Source organism: Tamandua tetradactyla, chromosome 5 (genome assembly GCF_023851605.1).
Source record: "Tamandua tetradactyla isolate mTamTet1 chromosome 5, mTamTet1.pri, whole genome shotgun sequence".
NCBI classification, from domain to species: Eukaryota; Metazoa; Chordata; class Mammalia; order Pilosa; family Myrmecophagidae; genus Tamandua; species Tamandua tetradactyla.
This window is the reverse complement of record NC_135331.1, coordinates 182,097,161-182,112,330: the sequence shown is the minus strand read 5'-3', so window position 1 is coordinate 182,112,330 and position 15,170 is coordinate 182,097,161. Positions and strand designations below refer to the sequence as shown.

Here is a 15,170-nt window from a genome sequence, read left to right as displayed (position 1 = left end):
ACTGTATTCATTAATTGTCAGTTTCTCTTTTTTTTGTGTACAGAGCCACCTACCCATGGATACTATAGAATCTGGCATCCATCCGATATATTTTTGCAGTGCTCACTATATTGAAATGCTACTGAAGGCCGAGGTGCCACTCGTGTCTTCAGCTTTCCACATGTCTGGTTTTGCACCATCACAGGTAATCCATAAGGAACAATGTTCCTTCAGCTCTCAGATCTCAGTAGCTTTAAAGAAAGTTACATTCTCATCAAATCTAGGAGATGCATTTTAGTTAATAAATAATTTTTGTAAATATTCATATCTTTTTTTGTGTTTAAAACTCCAAACTGGGTTTTGTTCCCCAGTCCTTTATAATATAGATTTTCTTTTGATTAGATCCTTGGTATTCAAATATTTCAAGTTGAGTTTTAGATACCTGGGAAATATACTATCTGAAAGTCCATGAACTGTAGGCTTTGTAAATGCAGATAATAATACCTGCCTCATGCAGCTAATATAAGTATTAAGTAATATAAGTATTAAGCTAATATAAGTATGAAGTGAATTAGGTCAAGAATTCTTAGCCACACCCTAAATGTCTAGTATGTGAGATACTGTGTCTTCTTTAACAAGAAAGCCCACTGATTAGCCTGTGCCTCAGCCTGACGTTGTGTTGGTTTAGCAATTGGTATCTCTGTTGGAAAATAACGTAATACAAAAAAAGGTAGACAAAGGAAAGAAAATGTAATTATCCATTTTTTTCAACTGTCCAATATAAGAACTGCTAAACACTTACATTTCTATTTTTTCTTTTTTCTTTGCTGGTATTTCCAAAGCTTATTTTAAATTCATAGATATAGTTGCTGATGATTTCAAATAAATTTGTCTTGATTTTTATTTCCTTAATCATTTGACATAAGCATTTCACGTGCCATAAGAAAATCTTTGTAACCAATATTTTAAATAGTTTCATAAGTCTTGAGACATTAAAAGAATTAATATTTGTATATTCAGTTATTCTTGAGCAATTAGGGGATCCATGGAATGTAATAATTTGCTGAGATAAGATGATGGTTTTAGTGAATGAGCCTAGCCATTTTTCTGTACATATCACTGGAAATTTGTGGATTTCTGCTCAATATCTAGGATGCAGTAACTCTCCTTCCCTGATTAGAAATGTTCATCAACTTCTATGAAAACTAAAATGACAATTTTTGATTTAACTACAGGAAACATTTGTTTCTTCTTGAATATTATTTCAGAGAGAACCGTCATACATAGACATTTTTATGGAAATTTAGCAAATTTTGTTTCTTTGAACATTAACAAGTTTGAATTTATGTCCATAATTTTAACTAGTTGAATTTTATTTTAAATGTTTGTCTACCTGTTTTACTGTGTTTCTTATTGATTTCTGTAAATTCTTAAAAGTGTATCTCCTACTATCCAGATCTCTTCAGTTCCTGAGTTATATATATTTTTCTTATAGTACCTTGATAATATGCTTTGATATTAGTTGAGTACATCTGTCATTACTTCCTACTCCCCCCAAAATTTTGTTTTACATATTTTTACCTATTGATTCTTCAGATATAATTTAATGTAAGTTTGCCCAGTTCAAATTCAGAATTTGATTTTATGTGAAATTAGATTATTATGTTAGGGTATAAATTACTTTAAGAAAAATTATGCCCTTACTATACTCCATCTTCTCATGTAGAAATATAGTAAGTTCTTCCTTTTATAATATATTTCTCATTAAAGTATTGCTAGTTAATGTGGCATGAGATCTCTTACAATTTTATTTTTTCTTTAGTTGTTAATAGTCATTAACTTTTTCGTATTTATTATGTATAGGCATTTTTTTCTAGACTTGTGTTCATTTTCTTTTTTTCTCCAATTTTCTAATAATCATGTACTTTATTTCTTCTTCATTTTTTGTTAAATTATCTGTTTATCCAGAGTAATTCTACATATAATGGCTTACTGTTTTAGATTTGATTTACTGGAAAATCAACCAGCATTTCACCATTAAGTAGTAGCTGTTTTGGGAGAGAATTCTTCCATGTCATGCCATGGGAGAGTCCTTCTAGTCTTGGTTTATAAAGTATTAGTTTTTGTTTCCTTTTAATCAAGTGAAAATGTTGAATTTTGTCAGGTGCCTTTATGATTAAGATTATCTTTTTTTTTTTTTTTAATTTTTTTATTAATCAAAAAAAAGAAAAGAAATTAACACAACATTTAGAAATCATTCCATTCTACACATGCACTCAGTAATTCTTAGTATCATCACATAGATGTATGATCATCATTTCTTAGTACATTTGCATCGATTTAGGAAAAGAACTAGCAAAACAGCAGAAAAAGATATAGAATGTTAATATAGAGAAGAGAATTAAAATAATAATACTAATAATATATATATATATAAAAAGGAAAAAGAAAAAAACAAAAACAAAAGATACAAACACACAAACAGACAAACAAAAAACCATATTTCAGGTGCAGCTTCATTCAGTGTTCCAACCTAGTTACATTACACTTAGGTATTATTGTGCTGTCCATTTTTGAGTTTTTGTATCTAGTCCTGTTGCACAGTCTGTATCCCTTCAGCTCCAATTACCCATTATCTTACCCTGTTTCTAACTCCTGCTGGTCTCTGTTACCAATGATATAGTCCAAGCTGATTCTCGAATGTCGGTTCACATCAGTGGGACCATATAGTATTTGTCCTTTAGTTTTTGGCTAGACTCACTCAGCATAATGTTCTCTAGGTCCATCTATGTTATTACATGCTTCATAAGTTTAGTCTGTCTTAAAGCTGCATAATATTCCATCGTAGGTATACGCCTCAGTTTGTTTAGCCACTCGTCTGTTGATGGGCATTTTGGCTGTTTCCATCTCTTTGAAGTTGTAGATAATGCTGCTATAAACACTGGTGTGCAAATGTCCGTCTGTGTCTTTGCCCTTAAGTCCTTTGAGTAGATACCTAGCAGTGGTATTGCTGGGTCGTAATCCATTCTGCCATTCTATGTCTTTTGATTGGGAAATTCAGTCCATTAACTTTTAGTGTTATTACTGTTTGGATAATATTTTCCTCTACCATTTTGGCTTTTGTATTATATATATCATATCTGATTTTCCTTCTTTCTACACTTTACTCCATACCTCTCTCTTCTGTCTTTTCGTATCTGACTCTAGTGCTCCCTTTAGTATTTCTTGCAGAGCTGGTCTCTTGGTCACAAATTCTCTCAGTGACTTTTTGTCTATAAATGTTTTAATTTCTCCTTCATTTTTGAAGGACAATTTTGCTGGATATAGGAGTCTTGGTTGGCAGTTTTTCTCTTTTAGTGATTTAAATATATCATCCCACTGTCTTCTAGCTTCCATGGTTTCTGCTGAGAAATCTACACATAGTCTTATTGGGTTTCCCTTGTATGTGACAGATTGTTTTTCTCTTGCTGCTTTCAAGATCCTCTCTTTCTCTTTGACCTCTGACATTCTAACTAGTAAATGTCTTGGAGAACGCCTATTTGGGTCTATTCTCTTTGGGGTGCGCTGCACTTCTTGGATCTGTATATTTAGGTCTTTCATAAGAGTTGGGAAATTTTCAGTGATAATTTCTTCCATTAGTTTTTCTCCTCCTTTTCCCTTCTCTTCTCCTTCTGGGACACCCACAACACGTATATTTGTGCGCTTCATATTGTCATTCAGTTCCCTGATTCCCTGCTCAAGTTTTTCCATTCTTTTTCCTATAGTTTCTGTTTCTTTTTGGAATTCAGTTGTTCCATCCTCCAGTTCACTAATTGTAGCTTCTGTCTCTTTAGATCTACCATTGTAGGTATCCATTGTTTTTTCCATTTTTTCTTCTTTGTCCTTCACTCCCACAAGTTCTGTGATTTGTTTTTTCAGATTTTCTATTTCTTCTTTTTGTTCAGCCCATATCTTCTTCATGTCCTCCCTCAATTTATTGATTTGGTTTTTGAAGAGTTTTTCCATTTCTGTTCGTATATTCAGCATTAGTTGTCTCAGCTCCTGTATCTCATTTGAACTATTGGTTTGTTCCTTTGATTGGGCCATATCTTCAATTTTCCGAGCGTCATCCATTATTTTCTGCTGGTGTCTGGGCATTTGATCAGATCTCCCTGGGTGTGGGACCCAGCTGGTTGAAAGGTTTTTCTGTGGAATCTCTGGGCTCTGTTTTTCTTTTCCTGCCCAGTAGGTGGCGCTCGTGGCGGTTGTTTGTCTGCGGGGCAGTCGGCCCGGGAAACCGCGCGTGGAGGCGGGGGTCGCTGGCCGTGGCTTGGGGGAGTGCCGGTCCAAATTGCCCAGCTGGCCCGAGACGCCAAGCGTGACGGGAGGGCCCCGCTATCCAATGTTCCCAGTCAGACCGGGGAGCCACGTGCGTGGAGGGGACCCCAGACGCCAGCCACCCCAGCCGGGAAAACGTGCACCCCTCGGGTATCTCACAGCAGTGGATTCTCCCTACCCGTTCAGCCGTTCCAGAATGGGGTACGCTGTCTTTTTTGATCTCTGTCGTGACTCTGGGAGCTGTTTTGTATTGTTTCTGTTGCTTTAGTTGCTTTTCTGGAGGAGGAACTAAGACCCGCGCGTCTTACTAAGCCGCCATCTTCTCCGGAAGTGATTAAGATTATCTTGATCTTGAGATTTATCTGACTCCTTTACATGACATACTGAAAGATTTCTCAATAGCAAACTATCCTTGCATTCACTTGGATTTTCCCTTCTGCAAATCTTTTACCCTTAATTAGACAATATTTCTTTTTGACGTTATGATATATACTTCCATAACTATTTTGAAGAAACTTTATATCATTTATTCCACTTATCAGGTTACTTTGTTACCACCAGTAATAACCTGTTGAGTTTTAGATTTCTAGAAGTAAATAAGAAGTATAAATACAGCAAGGGATTGCATGCAGCAGAAAGGAAAACTCTTCTCAACCAATTCTAGTCCTACTCCATGTAGCTAAAACATATCTAAGAACCTTAAATCAAAAAACTTTTAAATTCTTGTTGAAATCAGTGCTTGACTATTTATTGTAAGCTCAATAATCCATTTTTTTTCTGTTGGAAGAACACGTAATACCAGATCCCTCTGCACCAATTTATGATTAAAGGAAGAACACTGTAACTATATGTATCAATGGGAAACTGCGTACAAATAGCAAATTTATTTAATAAAAGCCAGAGAAATTATTTCTGAAGGGGAATGTTATTTTTCTTAAATTTTCTAATGTAAAAATACCTTTCTAATGGCTGCGTATTGGAGCTAAACCATATTGTGCGTTAAGAAGTATATTTCATTGCTTTGTTGATATTATTTGCCATTTTATTGCTAATTATAAAATATGAAAACAGCTTTCAAGTAACCAAATAGATACATGTAGGTAAGTAGTTATTTGAATAAAAATTTTATTTCAAGGCTTATTCATTTTGATCTTAATTGGGAGCTATTCTTTTTAAAGTTACATATTTTTAGACACTAAAAGAGTGACTAATTAGTGAAGAATTTGAAAGCATGCTAATAAATGAAATATACTGATCTCTAGAGTAAAAATAATAGGCTCAAAAGGATGCCAAAAGAAATTAAGTATAGTTAGTAATGCATATTTGTTGATTAGAGATTTCTTTAAAGAGTAACTAAGATTTGAAGGAAGATAGAAACTCAAATGTGTATTCTTCTTTTTTAAATGATCAACAGAAATCGTATGTTGTAATGAACTTTTTGATCAGTTTTTTCCTTTGTTAAAATACTTTGTTTAATATATTTTATATTATGTTGGCAAATGGGCTTACATGGATAGCCCTCTGGATATATTCTAGAAAACCTGTTTGGTTTTCCTCACTTGCTAAATTTTTCTTCCCCCCATTTCAAAAGCAAGATTAAAGAAAACTGTTTTCATCATTTCATATTTTGTGTTGTAGTACTTTTTGAAAAAGTAAAATTTTACAAATCCAAGTCATCAAGAATGGAAATACTCTTGTTCATAGTCAAATTTATTAATGTGTATACCCCCAGGCTTTCCTCTCTCCTAGTGTTATTCAAGCTGTTCCTTCAACTTGAAGTTAACCCTTCTCCCTCCCTTGCTCCATCTTACTTGTCAAGTACTTATCCTTTAACACCTGTCCAAATGTTATACTAACTTTCTGGATCATCTACAAGTTCATGATTGTGCTCTGAATTTTTATACTGCTTCTGTACCTCTCTTTTGATAGGAGTATATATACTACTTTGTAGGATAGTTGTTTGTGTCTTACCTCTCTCTTACTAGTTGAAGTTCTTTGAAGGTATGGAAATACATGCCTAACTAATCTTCCAGTCCTTGAGTATCAGGCATAATGTCCTACTTAGAAGTCTGTAAAAATAATACCTTATGTTTATAATAACTCCTTGAAGTTTAAAAAATAATATTTTGCAGTCATTTCATTTCAAAGTTTAACTGTGTTCCTGGGACAGATGGAAAAATTCAGGATCAGTTAAGTGAGTTGACTTACTGGGGTCCCCCAAATAGTATAGATGTTACTTGACACCACATTTTTTCATTCTGAAATTAGTTTTCTTTCCTACTTTATTAGCAGTCTTTGTGTGTTGAGACCAAATAAAATAAGACCAGAAGAGTTGTTAAAATTCTGTCTTTGAATCGTAAAACATGATCATTTAGAAGTCATAGCTCTTTTGATTTAATCAGATATCCATAAATTAAAATTTTAACCAAAATTTTTTTGTGACTTAACTCTTAAGGAATTCTTTGAAGATTTTTTAAATCTAGATACAAGTGAAAATAATTTATATCACATAAAATGTGCATATCTCAGTGCTGCATCATAATTCCTAAAAAAGTATTTTAAGCATAAGCTTAAATATGATTGAGGAGAGATATTTCCTAGGAAGCTTTGGAGTATTTTGATACATATTGTGCAAATGATTTTCCTTTCTTATAAGCCAAAAAGGCTACTTAAATTTTAAAAGGTATAATTAGTTCTTAGAAACATTTGTTTACTGTAAAAGCAAACTTAATTCAGTAGTTTCGCTTTCTTTCTAAACCTTTTCATAAATTACTGATAAAAATAGTTTTTTAATGACTATAAGGATTCAGCCCATTGGTTTTGAAAATATAATAGTACATTTTTAAGACTTATTAAGGGAACTTGCCAGTTTCAAGAAAAATCACATATGCATTTACCTTTTGACCCAGTATCCCCCCATTAAAGAAATCTATCCCAGAGATAAACTTTCAAAAATGTGAAAATACATATGCACATGCATATTTTTATAACACAATTTATAATATCAAAAGACTGGAAACAATTCAAATTTCCATAAATAGGGGCTTGGTTGAATATACTGTATTCACAGAGGAATACTATGCGGTTGTAAATATTTCTATGTAATATTATAAAGTGATATATAGGATATTTTGTTAAGAGAAGCAAAGGTGAGAAAAATAATGTTTATTAAGAGAATAAAAGTCAAGCCACAGACTTGGAGAAAATATTAGATACATATCCTGTATCCAAGATATACCATGTATTCAAAATATATAAAGAACTCATAACACTTAACAATAAGAAAACCAACAACCCAATTAGAAAATGGACAGATGATCTGAATAGACACTTCACCAAAAACTACGTGTATGGACAAGGCAAATAAGCATATGAAATATCGAAAAAGATAATATATCATTAAACATTTGCAAATTAAAACACAGTGAGATACCGTAACACACTTATTAGGTGGCTAAAATCTAGAACAGATGACATCAAATGCTGCTGCTGATGTGGACCAATAGAACTTTATTGCTAGTGGGAATGCAAACTGCTACAGACATTTTAGAAGAACTTTTTGTCTTCCCACACAATCCAGCAGTTGTTCTCCTTTGAATTTACCAAAATGAGTAGAAAACTTATGTCTACACAAAAACTTGCATATGGACGTGAATAGCAGCTTTATTCATAATTGCCAAAACTAAGAAGCAATCAAGATGTCCTTCAATATGTGAATGGTTAAACTGATATATCATACAATAGAACATTATTCATTGATTAAAAAGAAATGAGATATCAAGCCACAGAAAGACATGGAGGAACCTTAAATTCATATTGCTAAGTGGCAGGTAATAGTCTGACTCTGTGACATTATGAAAAAGGCAAAACTATAGAGAATATAAACTGTCTAGTCAAGTAGAAGCAGGAGATATTTCCTCCTAGTCTAGCAGAGCCACACTGCATGGATAGTAGGTGATCTTTGGAAGTTGGTAATAAATTCTACATGCCAACTTAACCTCCAGGTCAAAATTTGGGAGACTCCTTCCTATTAGTGACAAGTAAGTAGTAAAGTTAGAACCAAGGGAAATTTAACAAATCCTGTCTGTTTACACATATTGGGCACCCATAGATAACTCCTAATTCAATAATGAGTTCAAACCATAGACTCTATTAAATAAAGAATGTGGACTATAGTAGAAGGGGAATATTACAGTTGCGAAGGAAAATCTTATCCCTGAGAACAAAATTGTAATAAAAAATGGTAAACATTTGAGCATATATAGTTGGCGTTTTGATAATAGAGAAATGTGGCCCAAAAATGAGATGAAAATATATGCCCATAATAGCTGTGATTAAAAGCTTACTGGGTAACATGAGTAATGATGTATGGAAAATAAAAATTGATAATACCGTATTGAAGATAGTTAAGAGCAGAATCAGCAGGCCAAAAAAATTGGATTAGGAATATATAGAGCAAATCTTAGAAACTACTCAAGAATATATATTTTTAAAAGGACAAAAAGAATAAAAAGGAAAAGTTGTATATCTATATCTTCTATGTCTATGGCAAATTGAGGTGTTACCTTGTTTTCATAGTTCTCCACCCCCTCCCCCAATAACCCATAAAACTAAAGAAGAGAGGTTTAACAAAGGAATCTTTCCTCAATGGTAAGATAATTTGTAAATTTTAAATGAAAATTAAAATACTGAAATTAATGGGCCAAAATGTTAACAAGGTTAATCTGTTATTTTTTTCCTTAAACTTTTCTGCATATTCCACCAATGAACATGTACTGCTTTTGTAATCTGAACAAATGTTATTGCAAAAATAAGATAAATGAGGAGGTGGAAAGAAACATCTTTTCGTAAAAATCTCATTTGAATTATTCTCTATGTTAACTCCCAGTTTTTATATTATGTAATTCTATTTAGTTAAAATTGTTTTCTGATTCAGCAAGAGTCCATTTACATTAATGTAACATTTAGCAATCTGTCATCTGCATACTTATGCATCTGTGATTATATGTAAGATAGAAAAATTTCAACTCCAAATTAAAATAGTCTCTTAACATTTGTATTCTATAGAGAGAAGATTTTTGTTATAGGTAAGAGAAGGATAATATGTATAAAGAAGGCATTCTGCAATAAGTATTGAACACTGTTGTTTTGATTTGCTAGCTGCTGGAATGCAACACACCAGAGATGATTGGCTTTTAATAAAAGGGGATTCATTTAGTTATTTCTTCAGAGGAAAAGCAGCTAACTTTCAACTGAGGTTCGTTCTTACCTGGAAAGGCTCAGGGTGAACTCTGCTGGCCTTCTCTCCAGGCCTCTGGGTTCCAACAACTTTCCCCGGGGTGGTTTCCTTTCTGCATCTCCAAAGGCCTGGGCTGAGCTGCCAGTGCTGAGATGAGGTATGCTGAGCTGCTTGGGCTGTGCTACATTGAGCTCTCTCATTTAAGCACCAGCCAATTAAGTCAAACACCATTCATTGCAGCAGGCACGCCTCCTAGGCGACTGCAGTTGTAATTAGCAACAGATGAGGTTTACATACCATTGGCTCGTGTCCACAGCAACAGAACTAGGTACCTTCACCTGGCCAAGTTGACAACTGAATCTAACTACCACAACTGTGAACATCATCAGTTACCCCTAAGTACTGACTTCCATAGCCATGAGTTTTCTCAAGCATTGAGCAATAGACTTCTATGCACAGTGCCTTTCTACTTTTTCTGAAACACTAAGCTTTTCAAGTTTTTGTGAGTTACTGGTCACTGCTTTTTGAAAGCCAAATATGATTTTATAAGCTTTCTAATGAACTGACTTTTTTTTTTCCTAGATTTGCCTACAATGGATAACTCAGTGTTTTTGGAATTATTTAGATTGGATGGAAATTTGCCATTATATTGCTACTTGTATTTTCCTTGGTCCTGATTATCAAGTGTATATCTGTATTGCTATATTCAAACATCTACAAAAAGACATTCTACAGCATACCCAGACTCAAGATCTGCAGGTTTTCCTAAAAGTAAGTATGTTTATCACTATGGAAAAATGTTGGTTAAGTTAATGACTAATATTTATTGTGTCCCTAGTGTCAGATTTTCTAAACACTCACCCAATCCTAAAAACAGCTCTGAGAAGTAGGTACTATATTATCCCCATTTTAGAGATGAGGAATCTGAGGCACAGGGTTAAGTAAATTGCTCAGGGTTATATAGCTAATGTGTAGTGGAGCTAAAATACGAAGTTAAATGCTGAAGTTAAGCTGTCTAAATCTAAAACTTTGTTCTTAACCAATATGGTATATCAAAAGATGTACTTTTTATATTCCTATGATTAATGAAATTTCAAATTATCATGTTAGTACAGAGGTTTGTTATTTTTTAAAAACATTTAATGTGATTTTCTAAACCTTCACTTGTATCGGATTTTTCACAACTTCTTACCATTTTTATTAAAGATTTTCATGAAATTCTACTAAAACACTTTTTAACAACACTACCATTTAAAAATTAATATTTAAAACAAGACAAAGCTGCTTAATTTGTCACAGGAATATGACTTTGGAATGCATGGTGAATAAGCACATCCCTGCATACAGTTTCCTGATGGAAATGTTCTGCTACAACTGTATTTGTTTTAAGTTAAAATATTTCCTTGAATTTTTTTTTTTTGTTTGTTTGTTTTGTTTTACATGGGCAGGCCCGGGGAATCAAACCAGTGTGTCCAGCATGGCAGGCGAGAACGCTGCCAGTGGGCCGCCGTGGCCGGCCCTATTTCCTTGAATTTTAAGCATGCTCCCTACCCCACTACTTTTCACCACTGCATGTGTAAACCAAAACCAACATGTATCATTTGCTAGGTTTTTTCTGACAGCAGATAACTTCTGTGTAACTTAATTTTATCTTTATTCTTTACCATTAGATAGTTGCTAGAGTTTTTTTCCATTTAACCATGCTTTTTTTTTTGAATAAATGGCATTCATCATTTAAGACAACCTAATTATCCGGCATTTTTATTTCATAAACACTGAGTTTAAAGGTCTTAAAACTTCCAATGCATGTCACCAAAACTGTACTCTAAGGAACATTGTTCATGAAAAAGGATACCAAGACACTGATTGCACATGTAGAAGGAAAATGAAGACAGGAAAAGGAAGGAATGATCTGTAAGAAGTAATTAAGAATAATAAGGGAGTGTTTAAAAAAATTGAAATTATATTGAGGACAAAATGTGGGTTCATTGTCAGTAAGGAATATTGTCATCAGTTTGGTGGCCAGTTAAAGGAATTTCAGAATCTGAAAATTTTCTTGACTTTTATATCTGAATATCCCCCTCCCCTTAAGCCACAAATTTCTATTCTCTTGTCTCACTTTATTTTATTTTATATTGTTTATCACTACCTGAAATTATTTTATGTATGTTTTATCCATCTTCAGTAAAATGTGTAATCTCCATGAGGACTTCTTTGTCTTTTTCATTTACTGATGTATTTTTAGTGCCATAAGCAGTATCTGGCAGATAGTCGGTGCTCGACAGATATCTGTTGATAGAATAAAAAAAAATGCAAATATATATAAAGGGAAATACGAGTGAACTTAATTTATTCACAGTGAATAATGCAGTTTTTCAAATGTTTGTCACTCATCTTCCTCCCTGCCAGAAGGATGACTTTACCTTTCATTATCTTTAAATCTGATTAATGTTGTTGATTGTTGCAATTTCATCCCTCTCTTGACTGCTGCAGGGAAAAGTTGCAATATGGCTTGCAAATGGTGACCTCTGTAAATGTGTCGCAGACTCCATTATGCTCCGGGTAGAATGCTATCAATTTAAAACTAAAGGGTTGTTAAATGGGAAAGAAATATCATTTCTACTACCTATGTCCAGTTTAAATTGCTAAAATCTGAATCAAGTTGGTTTGAATTCAAACTAAGAACATGTTGGCACAGAGTTAATTTCAGCGCTTGTCCTAGACTACCTTCTTTTTTACTACTGCTGTTCACATTCATCTGAGGAATTAGGAAAAATGCTTTTCTGATTGGTACTATGACTTCACATTATTTTTTGTTTTATTTTCAGGAAGTAGGTTTTAAGTTCACTGTTCTCTTTTGACTGACATTCATTTTTCTTGTGGTAAGATAAATTCTCTTGTAGTTTCCTTAAATTTGCATTTATATACCTCTGTAACTACTCAATTAAGCCCTGTAATAATCTTTGTTTGCTAACTATATTAATATATGTGCACCATTGTCATCTATCCATATGTTAATCAATTATAAAATGGTCATTAATGAAATAAATTTCATTTCTAGGAAGACCTCCCCTAATTGGGGGGTCCTTAGTTGACTACAGTTACTGAGATTGCTCCTTGGCAATTGTTTTATACTCTCTAATCCAAAATCTCAGGCTTGTGTATAACTAATATTCTTATATTCTTATATAATATTCTTATTATATGTTATTCCCTGAATATAGAGCGTACCTCTACATTGTATAAAAGATAACGCTCACACTCAGTCCATCATCTGTCCTCTCCATTGTCCAGCCTTAACCCACCTTTCTAACATTACCTTATATAATCCCCCAAGATGAATGCTCTATAACCAACAAACCTTCTCTGCCAAAAAAAGTGCATCTTCTCTGCCAAAAAAAGTGAGCTTCATATAGGGGAGGTAATGTTTATAGTTTTGGAATAGGGAAAGTCTAATGTAACATGAAATCCTAGTACCATAAAGGAAATGATCAGTAAAATTGACAACATAAAAGCTTAAAAATCATCACAAAACTCAGTAGAACTACAGACACTGGGAGTTGGGGGAGGTTTGTACCATACCCTTGAGGGTCTGGGTAGAGGCTAACATTCACCATTTCTGTTTGAAAAGTACACACTAGGGTCACTTAGGGATTAATGTAGTTTAATACTGATAAAGTTAAATGAGAGAATTTGGCTTAAACCTGAACCCTACTAATTACCCCTTAAATTAGACTGATTGTCCAGCCTAGGCATAGCAGAATAGTTAAGGCAGGAAAGCCTTGCTCTAGACAGCTTACTGCATATAGCTGCAGAAAACAAAGAGCACCAGTGGACTTGCAGGCAGACAAATCCTGAGAAAGAGTAAACCATGGAGTGTATGTTTGACATACACAATTTTCCTTTTCCTAACCTTTCCAACAAAATCAAATACTCATCCACCTATGGCAAGGAATGTGTGAAAAATTGAGAGCACATGCGTAATTTTTAGTATTTAGCACCATTTCCTTTCTGAGTGGCAGAGGCAGTAGTATATGGGGAAAGAGAATGATTCTCCTTACAAAAATGAATGATAAGGGGCTAATTTCTTTAAAATATTGAGTTATTATCAATCAAAAGGAAAAATGGATGAATCTCCCAATAGAAAAAATGCAGAAAACAAAACATGAATGACCAATGAATATGAAAAGATACTCAATTGCATTCTTTTTAAAAATTGTTTAAATTTTTAAATAAACACATTCTTAACATGTGATCATTTCATTTTATATATATAATCAGTAATTCACAATATCATCACATAGTTTCCATATTCATCAAAATGATCATTTCTTAGAACATTTGCATCAATTCTGAAAAAGAAATAAAAAGACAACAAAAAAAATGTATACATACCATACCCCTTACCCCTCCCTTTCATTTATCACTAGCTCAATTGGATTCTTAATGAAGAAAATGAAAAGTAAAATCACAACGACATGCCATGTCTCACTCATCAACTTAGCATATATGATATATTCAAGATGGTAAAGTTGTATGTAGGTCAGCAGGAACTCAAATATTGGTAGGAATGTCTCCTTTATTTTAAAAGTGAATTCAAAATAATCATTGCACATATGATTTTATCAATCTATTCCTCTCTTAGGACACATAAATGATTTATACCAAAACCTATGTATAAGAAATTTCATCACAGCATGTTTGTAAAAAGAGTCTAAATGTCTATGAACAAATAGATTAGAATACCACATAGCTACTAAAAACAACAAGATAGATGAAGATGTAGAAATGTGGGAATAATTTTCAAAGTTGAAGAACTTGCTTTGTCATATATATATATATGAATGTTATAATGCATATATGTGTAGAACTTCTATTTTTACATAGTATGCATATATATGTTATGCTATATATATATTGGTTTGTATATGTATTTGTGTGTTTATATATATAATAGAATGTTCTTAGGATATACACCAGATTTTTAATAATGATTGCTTCTGGAAAGGGAGATGGAGAAAGAGAACGGGAAACTTTTAAATTTTATTGTATATATTTATGGTTTGATTTTGGAACCATTTTGGTTCCTTTTGATTAAGGAACAAAAATATGTTCCTTAATATTTTTGAGGAATGAGCCCACACTTCCTTTATAATAAAACAACTTTTTAAAAAAGAGAATAGCAAATCATTATGTAAAAATAGAACAGACATCTGACTTGTAATTGAATTCAAATAACCAGACCAAATTGAATTACTTTCCAAAATCTTGACTTGAGAGAATGCAATAGATAGTGGAAGATTGGAAATATTCAGTACTTTTTGTTTGTTTCGAGTATTGACAGAAAATTACATGATAAACGTATTGCTATAAGATTAAAAATCTGTCTGAAGCATATAGTTTAGAGAAAATATCAACCCATTTGTATTCAGTGTGATTTAGGCTCAAGATTTTAAACTAGGTAATTGAGAGTCTAGACTCACTGCCTATATTTCTGATAACCCGCTGAAGAGTTCTTCATGATTCTAAATCAATATATTAAAAAAGATGACTTGGAATATCTTAGATTAGAAAATGGTAAACACTAATAGGCAGTCTGCGTTCACTGAAATACATAAAAACTTGTTTTTGATTA

At 33.0% G+C, this 15,170-nt stretch overlaps 1 protein-coding gene across 1 annotated transcript in view; it reads left to right on the top strand.

The window, feature by feature from the left end:
* The window catches only part of TBC1D32 (TBC1 domain family member 32), a 325,899-nt gene that overhangs the window by 284,993 nt on the left and 25,736 nt on the right, over positions 1-15,170 (top strand). Inside the window, exons 32-33 of the mRNA XM_077162779.1 lie at positions 44-184; positions 10,118-10,306. Coding sequence (XP_077018894.1) covers positions 44-184; positions 10,118-10,306 — 330 coding nt within the window. The remainder of the gene's footprint in view (positions 1-43; positions 185-10,117; positions 10,307-15,170) is intronic.